This window comes from Octopus sinensis, linkage group LG16 (assembly GCF_006345805.1).
Source record: "Octopus sinensis linkage group LG16, ASM634580v1, whole genome shotgun sequence".
In the NCBI taxonomy this organism is placed as follows: domain Eukaryota; kingdom Metazoa; phylum Mollusca; class Cephalopoda; order Octopoda; family Octopodidae; genus Octopus; species Octopus sinensis.
In genome coordinates, this window is record NC_043012.1 from 15,118,742 (window position 1) to 15,134,789 (window position 16,048).

Here is a 16,048-nt window from a genome sequence, read left to right on the forward strand (position 1 = left end):
CTCAGTAAAACTTAGAATATTTTCGTTGTTAATTACTTCTCTAATTAACTCACTGTTGCTCTTCTGAACAGTGAAGTTAATGAAAGAAGTACCTGAGAGTGTGACTGTTTGTCATTTTGTTTTACAGGTGTTTCTTTTTGTTTTTGTGATTTTTAAAATTCATTTGTGGTTGTGAAAACATAAAACTGGATTTTTTTTTTTGTTGTGATGGTGTTGCTGTTTTTTTCATAGTTTTGTAATGGATTTTCTATATTTCCCTCGTGTCTTAAGGACCTGTTTCAGTTTGTCTTCCTTTTATCTCTGACAAAGGCTTTTTAGTGCAATTTCAACAGGGTCTTTGCTTTTGTGAGACCTAAGTCAGAGGAAAGAGGCAGATGTGAGCTGGTCATAGTGTTCTCACCTTGGGGAGTTGGTAGTAATGTTGGAGAACTTCATGCTTCCTCCACAATGGAGCAAAAGAGGCTTTGAGGTGGTTCGTATTCCCACACATGAAACAATTTTTTCTCCTTTGATAAAAACTGGCATCTGTTCACATTCCCCGAAACAGAAAAAAAAATCAGTAATGTGATTTATTTCTTCTGGAGAAACTAATATCTGAATTCCAATCCTGTTGAGGGGTGGTCTTTACCTCCAGAATCTCCCCATACTCTTCCAGAATGGCTATGACACTAACTGGATCATGGGTGAACCAGCATGCTCTTCACTTAAATTCAAGTCAACTTTTTACCCATATAATAGGGAAGCATAATAAAGGTCTGGGATGTGCAAGTAATAGTTGCATTCTTGTGGTGCTTGCTGCTGCGGATAGCAACTACCGTCCCATATTGTTTACCTTTATACATGTGTAGCACTGAGGGCCACACATCTTGGAGGTATTTTTCTGTGTCTACCAATGAAAGAAATTCAAGTTTCCTCTCTTTGTGAAAAACATGTTAGACAATGATTTTTTTCCTTCCTACTCACTAAGGCATATAACACCTGGTTTTACGTCATTTTTGTACTGGACGACTTTATCTTTCCAATCTTGCATCAAATGCACGGTCCACTGGTTGACTATCCTCAAAAAAGATAACAGTTGTCATGGTTCTTTGTTACTGTCTTCCATGTTGTTGTTGTTGTTATTGTTTCTGCTGCTGTAGTATACATTGTTGTTGTCACTGTTGTTGCTGCTTCTTGTACCTTTGCAGGTGTTGCTGTGCCATAGCAACAAGATGAAATTCTGTTTCTTTGTATCGATAAATAACTCCAGCTGTGTCCACAGTCAGAGTTAAAACTGGGCCGACAGAATGCTGTCCATTGTTGATCATTATTACATTGTTTTTATTGGCATCTTTTTAAAGATTGGAAAATATATACGAACGCTTGTTTCCATACTAATGTAAAATAAATATTACTGAGTTTACACCTCCCAAAAGAGGGGGGTGGGGGCTATTGCACGGAAATGTTACCATCACAATTCAGGCAATAGCAGTAGTAGTAATAATAATAATGTAGGAGGGGGAGAGGTAAAAAGAAAAGCAAAGACAAAGCAAGAATACTTAAATGAATTTATTTTGAGTTTTAGATACATTTCTGCACTAGATGTAGTTGAGCTAATCCAGATATATGAAAATCAGATGAAACGGTGATTTAAACCCGAAGGGCATTGATAAAAACCTGTTTAAAATGAACAATTGTGGATTCTGCTTGTGTCTCCTAAAAATATTCTCTAAAATCTCAGTCTTTCCTCTGCAGTTTTTTTTGAATGATTAAAAATTCTTTATTATGAAGATGTGTGCAGTAAAATCGTTTGAACATGTGTTGACTGTGTGAGAGATGGAGAAAATATTAGCAATAATATTTTTAAGGACAATGCTGACCCATTAGTATTTGTAGTTGTTGGTTTGATGATCACAATGGTAATGGCTGGAACAGAGGAGCACAAGTAGCAATAGTGGTGGTGGTGGTGGTGGTTGTGATCTGCTGTGATAGAGGCTAGGGGATGTTAATGGTCTGAAATTAAAAAAAAGGACAATACTCTAGATATTAGAAAGTAGTTATGCTTTTTAAAGTATTTATTTATTTTTTAATCAAATTATTTTCAAAGCAATGAAGTTCCTGCAAAATTAAGAATGATTGTGTTAAAAAAAAAATAGAGGCAAAAATGAGTTGATAAAATATTGAATGCCCAGCTTGTGGGTCACCAGTTCATATCAGATGAAGGAACATAGCTGTGGTGTCTCTCTGAGTAAATTATTTTAATCATACATGTGTCAAATCATTGACCATTGGAATAGATTAGCAGATCTAGAAATATTGATTTCTAACACTGACTATTAATGTGAAGAAAAAAAAAAAATTTTGAGTCATGTAGATGATCTCAACCCCAGTGATTTGAAATGAATTAGATTTCATCCTCAGCAGGATGAGATAGATGGATGGTTATGAATACAAAGTCTTTCTTCAATGAGGAATGTTCTATGCTATACAGACTAGTATTAAGTGACAAATCAAATTCGATGACTGGCGTCCGTGCTAGCAGGATGCAAAGAGCACCATACGAGTGTGATCGTTGCCAGAGCGGCTAACTGGCTTCCGTGCAAGTGGCACGTAAAAGGGCACCATTCGAATGTGATCATTACCAATGTCGCCTTACCGGCACCTGTGCTGGTAGCATGTGTAAAAAGATTCGAGCGAGGTCGTTGCCAGTACCACCTGACTCGCCCCCATGCCGGTGGCACATAAAAAGCACCCACTACACTCTTGGAGTGATTGGCGTTAGGAAGGGCATCCAGCTGTAGAAACTGCCAAATCAAGATTGGAGCCTGGTGCAGCCATCTGGTTTGCCAGCCCTCAGTCAAAATCGTCCAACCCACGCTAGCAGGGAAAGCGGATGTTAAATGATGATGATGGATCCAGAGACACAGAACAATCTGGAGAAGGGTGGTTATGGAAACAAAGATACTTTGGTTAGGCATAGGTTTAAAAAAATGCTAGGTGATGCATTTGTTGAGGAGGAGATAGACGACACTTATAATACAGAGGATAACTGGGAGTTTCTATAAGATGTCTGGCTGCAAGCCACAGAACCGAATCTGTGGATGGATGGAGCAAGGTTACAACCACAGAGAAAGTGATATGGTGGTGGGATTATCCAGTAAACAGAGCCATAAAAGCTAAGAGACAAGCTTAGAAAGGATGGAAGGAAGTGAAGAGCAAGGAGCAATATCGGATAAGTAGAAGAAAAGCTAGATGTAACATGGAGAGAAGCTGAAGGTAAGAGTTTTAATAATATTCTGCAAAATGAAGATGAGAGGCGTAATGTGTAGCAGATAGATATACTTCTCACTTACCAGATTTAAAAGATATTTTTTCATCTCTTCCAATATTGTTCTATCAGTCTGTAGCAGTGGGGACAAGAACTTCAGCATCAATATCATGAAGAACAACCTCGTTACCAACGGCAGCTTAAAAAATAAATAGAAGAAGGAAAAATACTTAGAAACAACTCTACAAGTCAGTGAGTCACTTTTTAAGTTGATCATTTTGTTTAGTTTTAAAGAATGCCCAGTATGATGAATTTCCTCTAAAGAAATGTCAAGTAACTTCACTTCTGATGAATGAATCAATTACTGAGCTCGGAAGATGTTTTGGTTCCATTAAGATGAAGAAAGAATAGAATTATAGAATAGAAAATAACATGAGACGAGCCTCACAAAATGTGATATAAATCATTATCATCATCATTATTATTTCACATCCGCTTTCCATGCTGGCATGGGTTGGATGGCTCAACTGGAGCTGGAAAAGCCAGGATCCACATCAGGCTCCATTGCTGTTTTACGTGGCACCATCATCAGTGCTTTTTACAGGACACCATCACTAACAGAGTCACCAAGTACCTTCCAAAACAAAACCCCCTCAACTGGGATGGGGGGTGAGATAGTATGGATAATAATTATTCTTTTTATTGCAGGCACAAGGTCTAGAATTTTGGGGGAGGAGGCTGGTTAATTACATTGATCCCAGTACTTGACTGGTTCTTATCTTATCAACCTTGAAAGGATGAAAGACAAAGTCAGCCTTGGTGCAACTTCAACTCAAGCCATAAAGACAGACAAAATGCCACTAATCATTTCAGCCAGTTCACCACCTTGATATTAATAATAATTATAATATTAATAATAATAATAATAATAATAATACTTACTGGTTTCTTCAACACTAGGAATCCAGATTTCTGGCATTACACTTACGGTGGATAATTCCTTCAACAATAAAAGAGAAGAAAGTTTTAAAAAATGGTATTCATTTGAAATTAATTGAAAACTACAGTTTTTCTAAATTAATATATAACAGAGTAATGGCTTAGTGGTTAGAGCATCGGGCTCACCATCATGAAGTAGTGAGTTTGATTCCTGTTGGCATGGCTGTGTGTTTAAGGTGTTCTTTTTGTGACCATGAAGTTCAAGGTTTGATCCCCCTCGTGAGGCAGCTTGGCTAATTGCATTCTGCCATAAGCTCAAATCAACCAATGCTTTATGAGTAGAATTTGGAAGATGAAAGTATACAGAAGTGCACGCGCGTGTGTGTGTGTGTGTGTGTGTCACTGATGTATATCAGTAGAGTATATTATATAAACATCAATGAGAAACTGAAAAACTGGATGGTCTTATGAATGTACTCCCTTGAAGTATTTTGTTCTGCATCAACTTAGACAAACTCCCTGTCAGAAATGTAATGCTTTCGTGATTGGCTAATTGGACATCTGACGTCAATGATGCTATACTTCACAAACTGCAATATTAAATAAAGCTAAAATGTTGTTAAAATATATAGCTATAATATCACGTGATTACATGACTGACCAGACTATCAGATGCTGTTACATATCACTGGTCACAATGCGCTTTGCATTGTTTTAGCCATCATATGATGCCACCCTACTGGCTAGGGCAAACAGGCCAACATTCAGGGGACTGGAACAACGTGAAATGAAGTGCTTTGTCCAAGAACACAATGTGCCACCCAGTCTGGGAATCAACCCACAATCTAATGATCTAGTGATCTAATGATTTAGTGATCAAGTGATCTAATGATTTAGTGATCTAATGATTTAGTGATCTAATGATCTAGTGATCAAGTGATCTAGTGATCTAATGATTTAGTGATCTAATGATCTAGTGATCAAGTGATCTAATGATTTAGTGATCTAATGATCTAGTGATCAAGTGATCTAGTGATCAAGTGATCTAGTGATCGAGTGATCTAGTGATCGAGTGATCTAATGATCTAGTGATCTAATGATCGTAAGTGCAACAGCCAAACCACCAGGTCATGCGCCTAGGGGTTATATACTGGAATTAATTGTGCCTAGGGGTTAATATTACTGGAATTAACTGCAGGTTTATTAGAGCAGAAAATCCAGAATCACGAACTGGGAGTCAAAAGCCATATTTAAGTCAGCTATTTTAACTCTAAGATAGCTTAACGTATTGCACACAAAAATATATGTTCAACTATTTTATTTCCAAACAAAAAGGATCTTTTCAGTTTGACCGACAGTTTTTAAAAATAATTTCCATGTAACTAAACACTTTTAAACTTCGTATACTGGTAGAATGTGTTTATAAAACATCTTTTTCTCTTGGCTTTCTTGAGAAAATTCTATAGTTTGTAAGATATTTGTTGTTTATTTTCTTCAATTTCTGCAATTTCAACCAATCAATGACGTCTATTGAGGTGAAAACATTCTGTGCCGTATGAATATGTCCCTCGTTTAAGAAACAAATTGTGTTTATTTACATTTCTGAAGAAAAAAAGATACCCTTCCCCCTAACCCTAACCCTAAAATAGATTGAAATGCAATAGATCGATACTAGGGTCATAATTATGGGTGACAATTTCATATGACACCGCTAAAAAAAACTGCTGTTCAAACCGAAAAGAACCAACAAAAATAACAAAAACAAATCTTATTTTGTAAAAATGAAACTCACTTTAGATTGTTCTGAAGCATCCAGCTCTAAGACAGTTTGGCAAACATCTTCTGGAGTATCCACAAGAACACTGAAAGGGAATTTAAAATAAGTTATCAGACAGGATGTTTATTTTCATCTATTACTTTCTGGCCTTAATCAAGACGTAGAGGAGAACATCACACGAAGAAGAAAAACAAAGATGGTCACAAGAATTGGTTTGTTGGTGATTATCTGTCAGATGAGTAACAGAAATAGAAGCAGTATTTGTTGCTAACCATTAGAATGAAACAGTGACTAATATTTTAGGGAGAGTTCATTGTCAAATTTCCTCTGCCATGAGAAAAAATCCCTACTCTCCTATCAATATACATACATCCCTACTTCAACTCAAACCACACTGACATTCATCTTTTACGCTGCCGCCACCACCACCACCACTTGGCAACATCCATGGAATAGGTGAGACAACTTGATTGCAGCTGAGAAGCCAGAGAGATGCACCACACTTCAGTCGTCCGTTTTGGTATGGTTTCTACAGCCAGGTGCCCTTCCTAATGCCAACCACTCTACAGAGTGTACTGGGTGTCTTTTACACATCACCTGCACAGGTGCCTTTTATGTGTTACTGGCAGTGGCCATGACCACTAATAATTTCACTCAAAATCTAATATTCACAAGTGTCTTAATTCGAAATTGAAAAATTTTTTTAAAGTTACATCTGCACACACATACACTCATTCTCATTGTAATTTAACATCTGTCTCCCAATTTGACATGAACTGGATGGTTTTTAAGGATCCAACAGGCCAGAAGTATATGCTGAGCTCCAATGTCTGCTTTGGCATGGTTTCTATGGCTGGTTCCCTTTCCTAAAGCCTACCACTTCACAGAGTGAACTGGGACCAGCAAGACCCCTAGACTGAGTGGAGGTGTACTCTTTTACTTGTTTCAGTCATTTGACTGTGGCCATGCTGGAGCACCACCTTTAGTCAAGCAAATCGACCCCAGGACTTATTCTTTGTAAGCCTAATACTTATTCTATTGGTCTCTTTTGCCAAACTGCTAAGTTATGGTGACGTAAACACACCAGCATCGGTTGTCAAGCGATGTTGGGGGGACAAACACAGACACACACACACACATATATATATACATATGTGCGATAGGCTTCTTTCAGTTTCCCTCTACCAAATCCACTCACAAGGCTTTGGTCGACCCAAGGCTACAGTAGAAGACACTTGCCCAAGGTGCCACGCAGTGGGACTGAACCCGGAACCATGCGGTTGGTAAACAAGCTACTTACCACATCATTTTATAGTATGCAAATATGGTTGAGTCCCATTGAGAAGCACCTTGGGTAAGTGTCTTCTACTATAACATCAAATTGACCATTTGCTTGGTAAACAAAAAGTGTGTGTGTGTGTGTGTGTGTTTACTTTTAACATCCAGTAAACTTAGCAGCTCAACAAATAGAAGCTGATGAAAAATGTTAAATGTGATCAAATAAAAGCATGAAGGAATATGTAAGCATCGTCAGCCTTATTGAAATTTACGCATGATTAATCTCTTTATTATCTCAATGCTCCAAAATTACCATTCTAGTAGAATTAAATGTTTTGGAAGCCAAGCAAACAATACAATGGAAAATCTCTCACCTTGAAACCATTTCAACTGTTTGTCTGTCCTCCACAATATTCACATTGTCCACTGGGTACCACGACGACGGTTCAGAGGCTATGCTGTTGTCTGCATCTGTTTTATCATATTGAGAAGGATCTGGTGAGCTGCAACTTGACTTGTAAATATATTGATCTGTGTTGTCACTGGTTATTTCAGAATCACCTTTTCTTAAAAATTCATTTACTTTCTTTAGAGCCAAGCTAAACTTTTCTTTGTACTCAGATTCTTCTCCTTTTTTCTGGAGAAAGAGAAAAAGAAAGAAAGAAAGAAAAAAACAAAAACAAATGAAAACAGCAGGTAACTGTCATTTAAATTTTGCTTAGAAACAATCATTCTGTCATTCTTACTTTTAGAGAAAGAACTACACATCTGTATTCCAAGCCTTTCATTCACTCCACTACTCTTAAGAAAATAGGAATGTTACACACACGCGCGCACTTCTGTATACTTTCATCTTCCAACCCATGCTAGCATGGAAAGCGGACGTTAAACGATGATGATGATGTTATCATCATCATTTAACAGCCTTTTTCCATGCTGGTATGGGTTGGACGGCTTGATAGGAACTGGTAAAACCAGGAGCCACACCAGGTTAAACAGTCCACTTTGGCTTGGTTTCTACAGCTGGATGCCCTTCCTAACACCAACCGCTCCACAGAATGTGCCGGGTGCTTTTCATGTGGCACCATTACCAGTGCTTTTACATAAGACCATCACCCACACCAATGCCCTTTATGTGGCACCTTGGTTTTAGGATCTCAATTCTGCTGTGGTGGGCGGCTCTTCTCAAGTACAGCATTGAGTCCCATATCTCGGTCTTCTGCAGTTAGCCTCTAACTTTTATCATTTGTAAATTTATGAGAGTGGGCTGTTTATTAATTTTAGAATTAATTAGGGCCATGTATATCATGGTTTTCAGAATAAGTACACTGCAATTTTGCAGATTATAAGAAAGAATGAAAAAGGATGGCGTCAGAAAGGAGATCCAGCTATAAACCAAGGCTACAAAATGTCCAACTGATTCCAGCAGGGAAAAGTGAACGTAAAAACAATGACAAATCAATATTTCTTATGGTTAATCATGAAAAAGAAAAGAAACTTGTAGTAGGTGCAGGAGTGGCTGTGTGGTAAGTAGCTTGCTTACGAATCACATGGTTCCGGGTTCATTACCACTGCGTGGCACCTTGGGCAAGTGTCTTCTACTATAGCCTCGGGCTGACCAAAGCCTTGTAAGTGGATTTGGTAGACGGAAACTGAAAGAAGCCTGTAGTATATATATATATGTGTGTGTGTGTGTGTTTATGTCCTCGTAACTTAGTGGTTCGGCAAAAGAGACCGATAGAATAAGTACTAGGCTTACAAAGAATAAGTCCTGGGTTCGATTTGCTCGACTAAAAGTGGTGCTCCAGCATGGCCACAGTCAAATGCCTGAAACAAGTAAAAGAGTAAAAAAAAAGAAAGAAAAAAAAGAGTACACTTACAATAAATTCTTCTTTTCGTAGATCATTGAATGGGATAACCGATTCCTTGTTGTAACGAATGCCAAACCTGAGGGAGATGGAAAATGATATTCACAAAACCTTTCAACATAAAGCATGAAGATACAATTGATGGGGTGAGGTGGGAGCTGGGGCTAGGTGCAGTCCTACTGTATGGCACTGAGGCAAGTGTCTTCTACTTACAGCCCTAGGCTGACCAAATCTGGTGAGTAAATTTTGTGGACAGAACCTCTCTCTCTCTCTCTCACACACACACACATAAATATCAAACAATGAGAATGAATGCTTAACAATGCATTAGTGGATTAGGATTTTTGAGTGTTACGGCTACCATTGGTTTCATGTTAAGGAATACCTCAACAATTATGAAGCCTATCATATGGAAACACTATACAGTGTGTGTGTGTGTGTGTATATATATATATATATATATATATATTATATATATATATATAGTAAATAATGTATATGTAATATATATATAAAAATACAAAATGGGACAAGAACGCAAAACATTCAAATAAATGATACAAAAAACACGGACGGTTCATTTGAAGCCTCTAATCTTCAGTCAAGAACCGGATCATCCTCGCAATAAATAATGTATATGTAATATATATAAATATAATACGAGGGAACTAGGCTACTGGAGTTCTGTGATGCATGTAACCTTTTAATCTGCAACACTAATTTCAGGAAACCAACATACACACACACATATATATATTAGTACCAGAGCTCTTGTCTTCTCCATCTACAATAAGAACCCTGAACTGTAAAAGCTTGGGTTTGAAGGGTCCATGACTAGTAAACATCCTGGCAAACAGCCCCTGAAATTTGAAGGGGTGTAGATGTGCAGGTCTTGAAAGAACATCTGGACAAATTTTTATCTGAGATACCAGATGAACCCACATCACAGCTCTCTTCAAGCCACAAGTTCCAGTCTCAGCTTTACATCTTAGAAAAAAACAGAAGTGTTTCTTTTAACTGACCAGAGTGATATACTATGAGACATTAGTGTTGCTGATAGTAGTGAATACACTTAATACAAACTATACTTACTCCAGTGATTCCTTTGAGAGAATTTCACCAAAAAAACGGATGCCAAGTCGGTAAATGTGTTGTTTCTTTTTATATACTTTACTTATCTGAAGAAGAAAGATTTTTACACCAATAGATTCATACACTGAAGCAAGATTTTTAAATTTAAAACAATCAAATGGACATAAACCTGGTTACACACAGCCATACACTCACACATGTATGTGTGTGTGTGCATGCGTGTATATATATATATATATATATATATAAACAGCAAAATGTGTGTGTGTGTGTATCCTTTAAAAAATCCACAATTTTTCAGTTAGAGGGCTCACACTTTCTAAGGTCATTCAAAACCGTCCAAGGGTGGTTGTGCACATCTTTACATTTCCCCAGTCACCCTGCAAAGCCATTAAAAAATCAATAGAAGTGACTTTTTTGTGAATTTTCTATCCAAAACCCAATCAAAATGCCCAAAACTTGATACGCCAATTGAATGCTGGGTCATAGTGCTAGTATATATATAAAATCTCTAATCAGTTCATTGACTTTTAAGATAATCAAGTTAATTCACTTTTGATGATTAAACAGAGGAGACATCTTCGATTCTCAGTAAAGATCTCAATACAGGTTGTTGATATTAATTCCAAGGATAAATGCAAAATCACAGTATGTAAAAAATAGTATAAGTGTCTGTGTGTGAATATAGATATCATCATCATCGTTTAACATCCGCCTTCCATACTGGCATAACAAATTTTGAATCAATTCAAATATGTTTGAGACATAATTGGCATATAAAGAGATATTATCACAGTAGTTTGCCACGGAGAAAAATTTTTGCTTTGGGTAAAAGATGTTAAAAACACTAAAGTGAGTTGAAAGCATCTCCTATAGATTTGTAGAAGCGTGTCAAACTCCCCACCTCTCTTCAGCACCAGATACTAAGCAAAGCAACTCTAAACTGACCGAAAGGTTTAACTTGCTTGTCAGAAACCAGTAAGTACTGATCAGTTGTGTTGGCCACTACCAGGTCAGAACAAAACATGGGTGCTGCACAAAGCAGTGATATAAAATAAACAAACTTTAGATTGGTTCACATCATAATGAAAATGCGTCTACAGGTCAAATATGTTCCAAGCATATCCGATATGGTCTTGAGCTTATTTTACAGCACTGCTTTGTGCACCAGCCATATATGTATGCGTGTGCCATGCTACTCCCACTAAATAAAGAGGATTGGCCTGCAAGGGTCCTGTGCCAGTGCCATGCAAAAAGTACTTGTGCTGGCACCATGTTAGAAGCACCCAGTACATACTGTAAAGAGGTTGGTGTTAGGAAGGGCATCCGGTTGTAGAAACACAATCATGAGTGCAACACCCTAACCACTAAACCATGTGCTCCATGCACACACATCAGGCTGTACATGCTTTCCCACAAGGTGCACTTCTATAATTTTACACAAGAAAGTATCAGCCTACTCACATGAGTTTTTCTATGCTAGCACACCACAATCCTGTATATAAGATTTCATGAAACTGTGTGACTGCATTACATAAACAAATACACACACTATGTCAGTGAGATATACTGATGTACTGTGTCAATAAGTGGTTAGCAATGCATGTGTGTGTGTTCTTGCCAGAAGAGTAGCAAAATTCAAGTGCTCAATCCATTGGGCTATCTTATCCTCATCATTGTGAGATGGAATTTATTGAGGCACATTCTCTCCAATCTGATGCCCTTCCTGTCACCAACCTTCACCTGTTCCTAAGCAAGGAAAATATTTCTCTAGGGAAACGTTTTCCATGGAAAACTGGAAATGAACAACATCACTCATGTGACGTTGTTCGCTTCTGACCATCACATGATTTCAAGACAAAAGGTACAAACAAAAACACGTATACATAGATATATGCATTTCTGTCAACAAAATCCACTTACAAGGGTTTGGTGAAACCAGGGCTATAGCAGGAGACAACTGCCCAAGGTGCCATATACTCATCATCATCATCATTGTTTAACGTCCGTTGTCCATGCTAGCATGGGTTGGACGGTTCGACCGGGGATCTGGGAAGCCAGAAGGCTGCACCAGGCTCCAGTCTGATCTGGCAGTGTTTCTACAGCTGGATGCCCTTCCTAACGCCAACCACTCCGTGAGTGTAGTGGGTGCTTTTTACGTGCCACCTGCACAGGTGCCAGGCGAGGCTGGCAACGGCCACGATCGGATTGGTGCATTTTACGTGCCACTGGCACGGAAGCCAGTCAAGGCGGTGCTGGCATCGGCCACGATTCGGATGGTGCTTTTTACGTGCCACCGCCACGGAAGCCAGTCAACGCGGCGCTGGCATCGGCCACGTTTACACATAAATACATTATGAATATTACCAATACTGTATGAGAGGAAGCTGTAGCAAATATCTCAGATTACAATATAAGAGAAAGTGGAGTACCTACCAAGGCAGGCCAGAAAGGATATTTGTTGAATTTAACCCATACTGCATCATTTTCCACAACAGGTGAGTCTGAAACATGAAAAGAAAAATGTATTTAGTCCAACCCATGCCAACATGGAAAACGGATGTTAGGTGATGAAGATGATTTGAATTAATTATCTATAACGAATATATTGCTGGTGCCATGTAAAAGCATCCATGCTAGTGCGACGTATAAAGTAGTCATGCCTGTGCCATGTAAAAAGCACCCAGTACAATCTATAATGTGGTTGGTGTTAGGAAGGGCATCCAAAAACAGACAATTGGAACGCAAGCAGCTCCTGTCAAATTGTCCAATCGATGGCAGCATGGAAAAAAGACATTAAAATGATGATGATGCAATATGTTTTCATGAGAGAGAATCTTCAAGATGACCTAATGATAAAATAGCCATTAACGCAAACAAGACAAAAACTTAATTAAAACATGTAACCTATAAATTAACAGATAAATCAATAACAACTAATTAATAAGACAATAGGTAAGTTAAAAGGTCAACTCAGAGCAATAGCAGAAGGCACTTGCTTAAGGTACTGTGCAGTGGGACTGAACCTGAAACCACATGGTTGCAATGCAAACCTTTCAACCATACAGCCAATTGCTGTTAAGTCAAGACTGTCACCAAAACCACTCAACACACATTAAATCATTGCAGTAAATTTGGTTGATGTTAAGTAACCATAGTTACTCTCTTAGACTTGGGCCCTTGTGTCTAATCTTACTCTACACCTGGATTCCTGAGCAAAAAAATAAACAGTTGCATATGACAGCTGAAGGATAAGAATTGCAAGGCAAACGAATGGACAGAATCGGTTGCATCTTCTTTGCCCACTTGACTGGGAATCCAGAGATGACGTTTCACCTATTCCGGCTTCAGCAGGAACACAGTATGACATGGTTAATATTATTCAGTTATTTAAACACAATTTATAGTATATTTCACTACTCAATCACAAGTAGCAATAATAAGAGAAATCAGAACGCCTTACTGGCACCTGTGCCAGTGGCATGTGTAAAAGATTCGAGCGTGGTCGTTGCCAGTACCACCTGACTGGCCCCGTGCCGGTGGCACGTAAAAGCACCCACTACACTCTTGGAGTGGTTGGTGTTAGGAAGGGCATCCAGCTGTAGAAACTCTGCCAGATCAAGATTGAAGCCTGGTGCAGCCATCTGGTTCGCCAGCCCTCAGTCATTCGTCCAACCCATGCTAGCATGGAAAGCGGACGTTAAACGATCATGATGATGATGATCTCAACATTAAAAATATCATGAGTTTTGCAAATTAAGTGCTGAAACTGGGAGAAACTAAGACCAGAATTTGTATCTTAACAACAAATTACAATTCTAAATACATAAGTTTATCAATTCAATAAACTATATATGGAAAGATATTCACCAGCTTTTGAAGAAGTGATAGTGTCGCACATCTCATCATCAGTACCAAAGGAGCTTTCATCAGATGAACCAGATTTGTTCTCAAGGTTGGAATCTGAATTTTTCCTGTTGAAAAGTTTAAATAAAATAACAAGATTATATATATATATATATATATAGGGAGAGTTTACGAAAAAAACAAAAGATGAAGACAGGTGGTGTACAAAACAAACAGATGTATTAGTATAATGCTCAGGAATAGAAAAAGTCTTTTACGTTTCAAGCCTATGCTCTTCAACAGAAAGGGACACAGAAAAAAACAAGGAGAGAAAAAAAATTTTTTTTTATAATTATGAGTATAATTATAATTAGGGTTCAGCAAAATTTGCTTCATCACATACTGAAATTTAGAAATAACAGTTAAAACTAACTATTTCTCTACCATAAGAAAATCTCCCAGACAACATTACTCAACAGGTAAAGAGAAAAAAATAATGAATCCACCTGGCTTTGATTAACTGTATACGCTTTTCGGAGTTAGATACTTGTTACATCTATCTAACTCCGAAACGCATATTCAGTTAATCAAAGCCAGGTGGATTCGTTATTTTTTTCTCTTTACCTGCGTGGGTTGTTGAGTAATGTTGTCTGGGAGATTTTCTTATGGTAGAGAAATAGTTAGTTTTAACTGCTATTTCTAAATTTCAGTATGTGGTGAAGCAAATTTTGCTGAACCCTAATTATAAAAAGAATTTTGTTTAAGTTTACCGATAATGGTTCTTTTAACATACCGAACTACTTGGTAAAATTATTAATTATTAATTATTAATTAATTAATTTTACCCATTATTATTATATATATATATATTATATAAAATGATTTGAACATTTATTCTCAATATATTTCAGCAGATGTTGACACAAAATATGTTAATTGCAGTTTTATGTGGGTCATAAGAGAACATCTACCTTATATAACGACAATGTGCTCATAACATTTTTGGCTCATTTATGCAAAAGTTTCTGGAGCACCAATGTTACCATAAGTGCCTCAGCAAGAAACACCCAGTCTTTTGAGCTTTTAAATAAGCCACTGGGCTTTGTTTATAATTTCAACAAACAAACAATTTGCTGATTAGTGCTTATATCTACTAACCAATGAAATAATCATTATTTGCACTATATATATTATTTGATAAACACGTGTTTTTATGTGTTACTATTAGTTTCATGTGATGAGAACATGCCAGACAGTATTTTTTAATAATTGAAGGGGAAATATTTCTAATTTCCCCACCCCACCCTTTTGTGTCGTTCTATTTTTTTTTTCTGGACCTTTTATATCTATTTCTTTCTCACATCATATTGTCCAATTTTTAGTTTGTTATGCCACGTGTGCAGTGTCTGAAGATTGTGCAGAGACACCAGACAAGTTAAAAAATACTGTCTGGCATGCTTTCATTACATGAAACTAATAGTAGCACATAAAAACATATACTGTGTTTATTAAATAATATTTATCTCTCACCAGATGGGGTACTTTATTTGTTGAATCTTACCACCACGGAATAGTACACAATATATATATATATATATATATATATATATATAGAGAGAGAGAGAGAGAAAGGGGAGGGCAAAGACATATTAAAAATACTTGATTATGAATATACATATACAACAGATGAATGGGTAAGTAATTGTATTTTACTACAGGCACTGAACTTTGTCAAGAGCAAGGCATTAACCACACTAACAACAACAACAACAAGAGCACTCAGAGAGTGCAAACCTCCACCAAGGCAACACCAATGTCGTCTCAACAATTAGCCGAAGATGATTTTTAAAATGAGAATATCTGAAATAAACTCAACGCCTCTCACAAACAAGAATACTAAAAATGAACCCGACCGCTCTCAGTGGAAGTCATGGAATGTGAAAGTGACTGTAGACAAATTAGTAACAGTAATAAATAGTTTATCCTTATATAATAGAAGCC

General features: G+C 37.4%; 1 protein-coding gene across 3 annotated transcripts in view; it reads right to left on the reverse strand.

Annotated features, from left to right (window-relative positions):
- Positions 1-1,533: 1,533 nt before the first annotated feature.
- The window catches only part of LOC115220427, a 43,506-nt gene continuing 28,991 nt past the window's right edge, over positions 1,534-16,048 (reverse strand). For all 3 annotated transcript variants that reach the window (XM_029790555.2, XM_029790556.2, XM_036509900.1), the window contains 9 exons: positions 14,072-14,175; positions 12,638-12,705; positions 10,202-10,287; positions 9,122-9,188; positions 7,616-7,878; positions 5,979-6,048; positions 4,190-4,247; positions 3,333-3,446; positions 1,534-1,992 (listed from right to left, as the gene is read on the reverse strand). In XM_029790555.2, the coding sequence (XP_029646415.1) occupies positions 3,376-3,446; positions 4,190-4,247; positions 5,979-6,048; positions 7,616-7,878; positions 9,122-9,188; positions 10,202-10,287; positions 12,638-12,705; positions 14,072-14,175 (787 nt within the window). In that variant the 3' untranslated portion in view covers positions 1,534-1,992; positions 3,333-3,375. The remainder of the gene's footprint in view (positions 1,993-3,332; positions 3,447-4,189; positions 4,248-5,978; positions 6,049-7,615; positions 7,879-9,121; positions 9,189-10,201; positions 10,288-12,637; positions 12,706-14,071; positions 14,176-16,048) is intronic.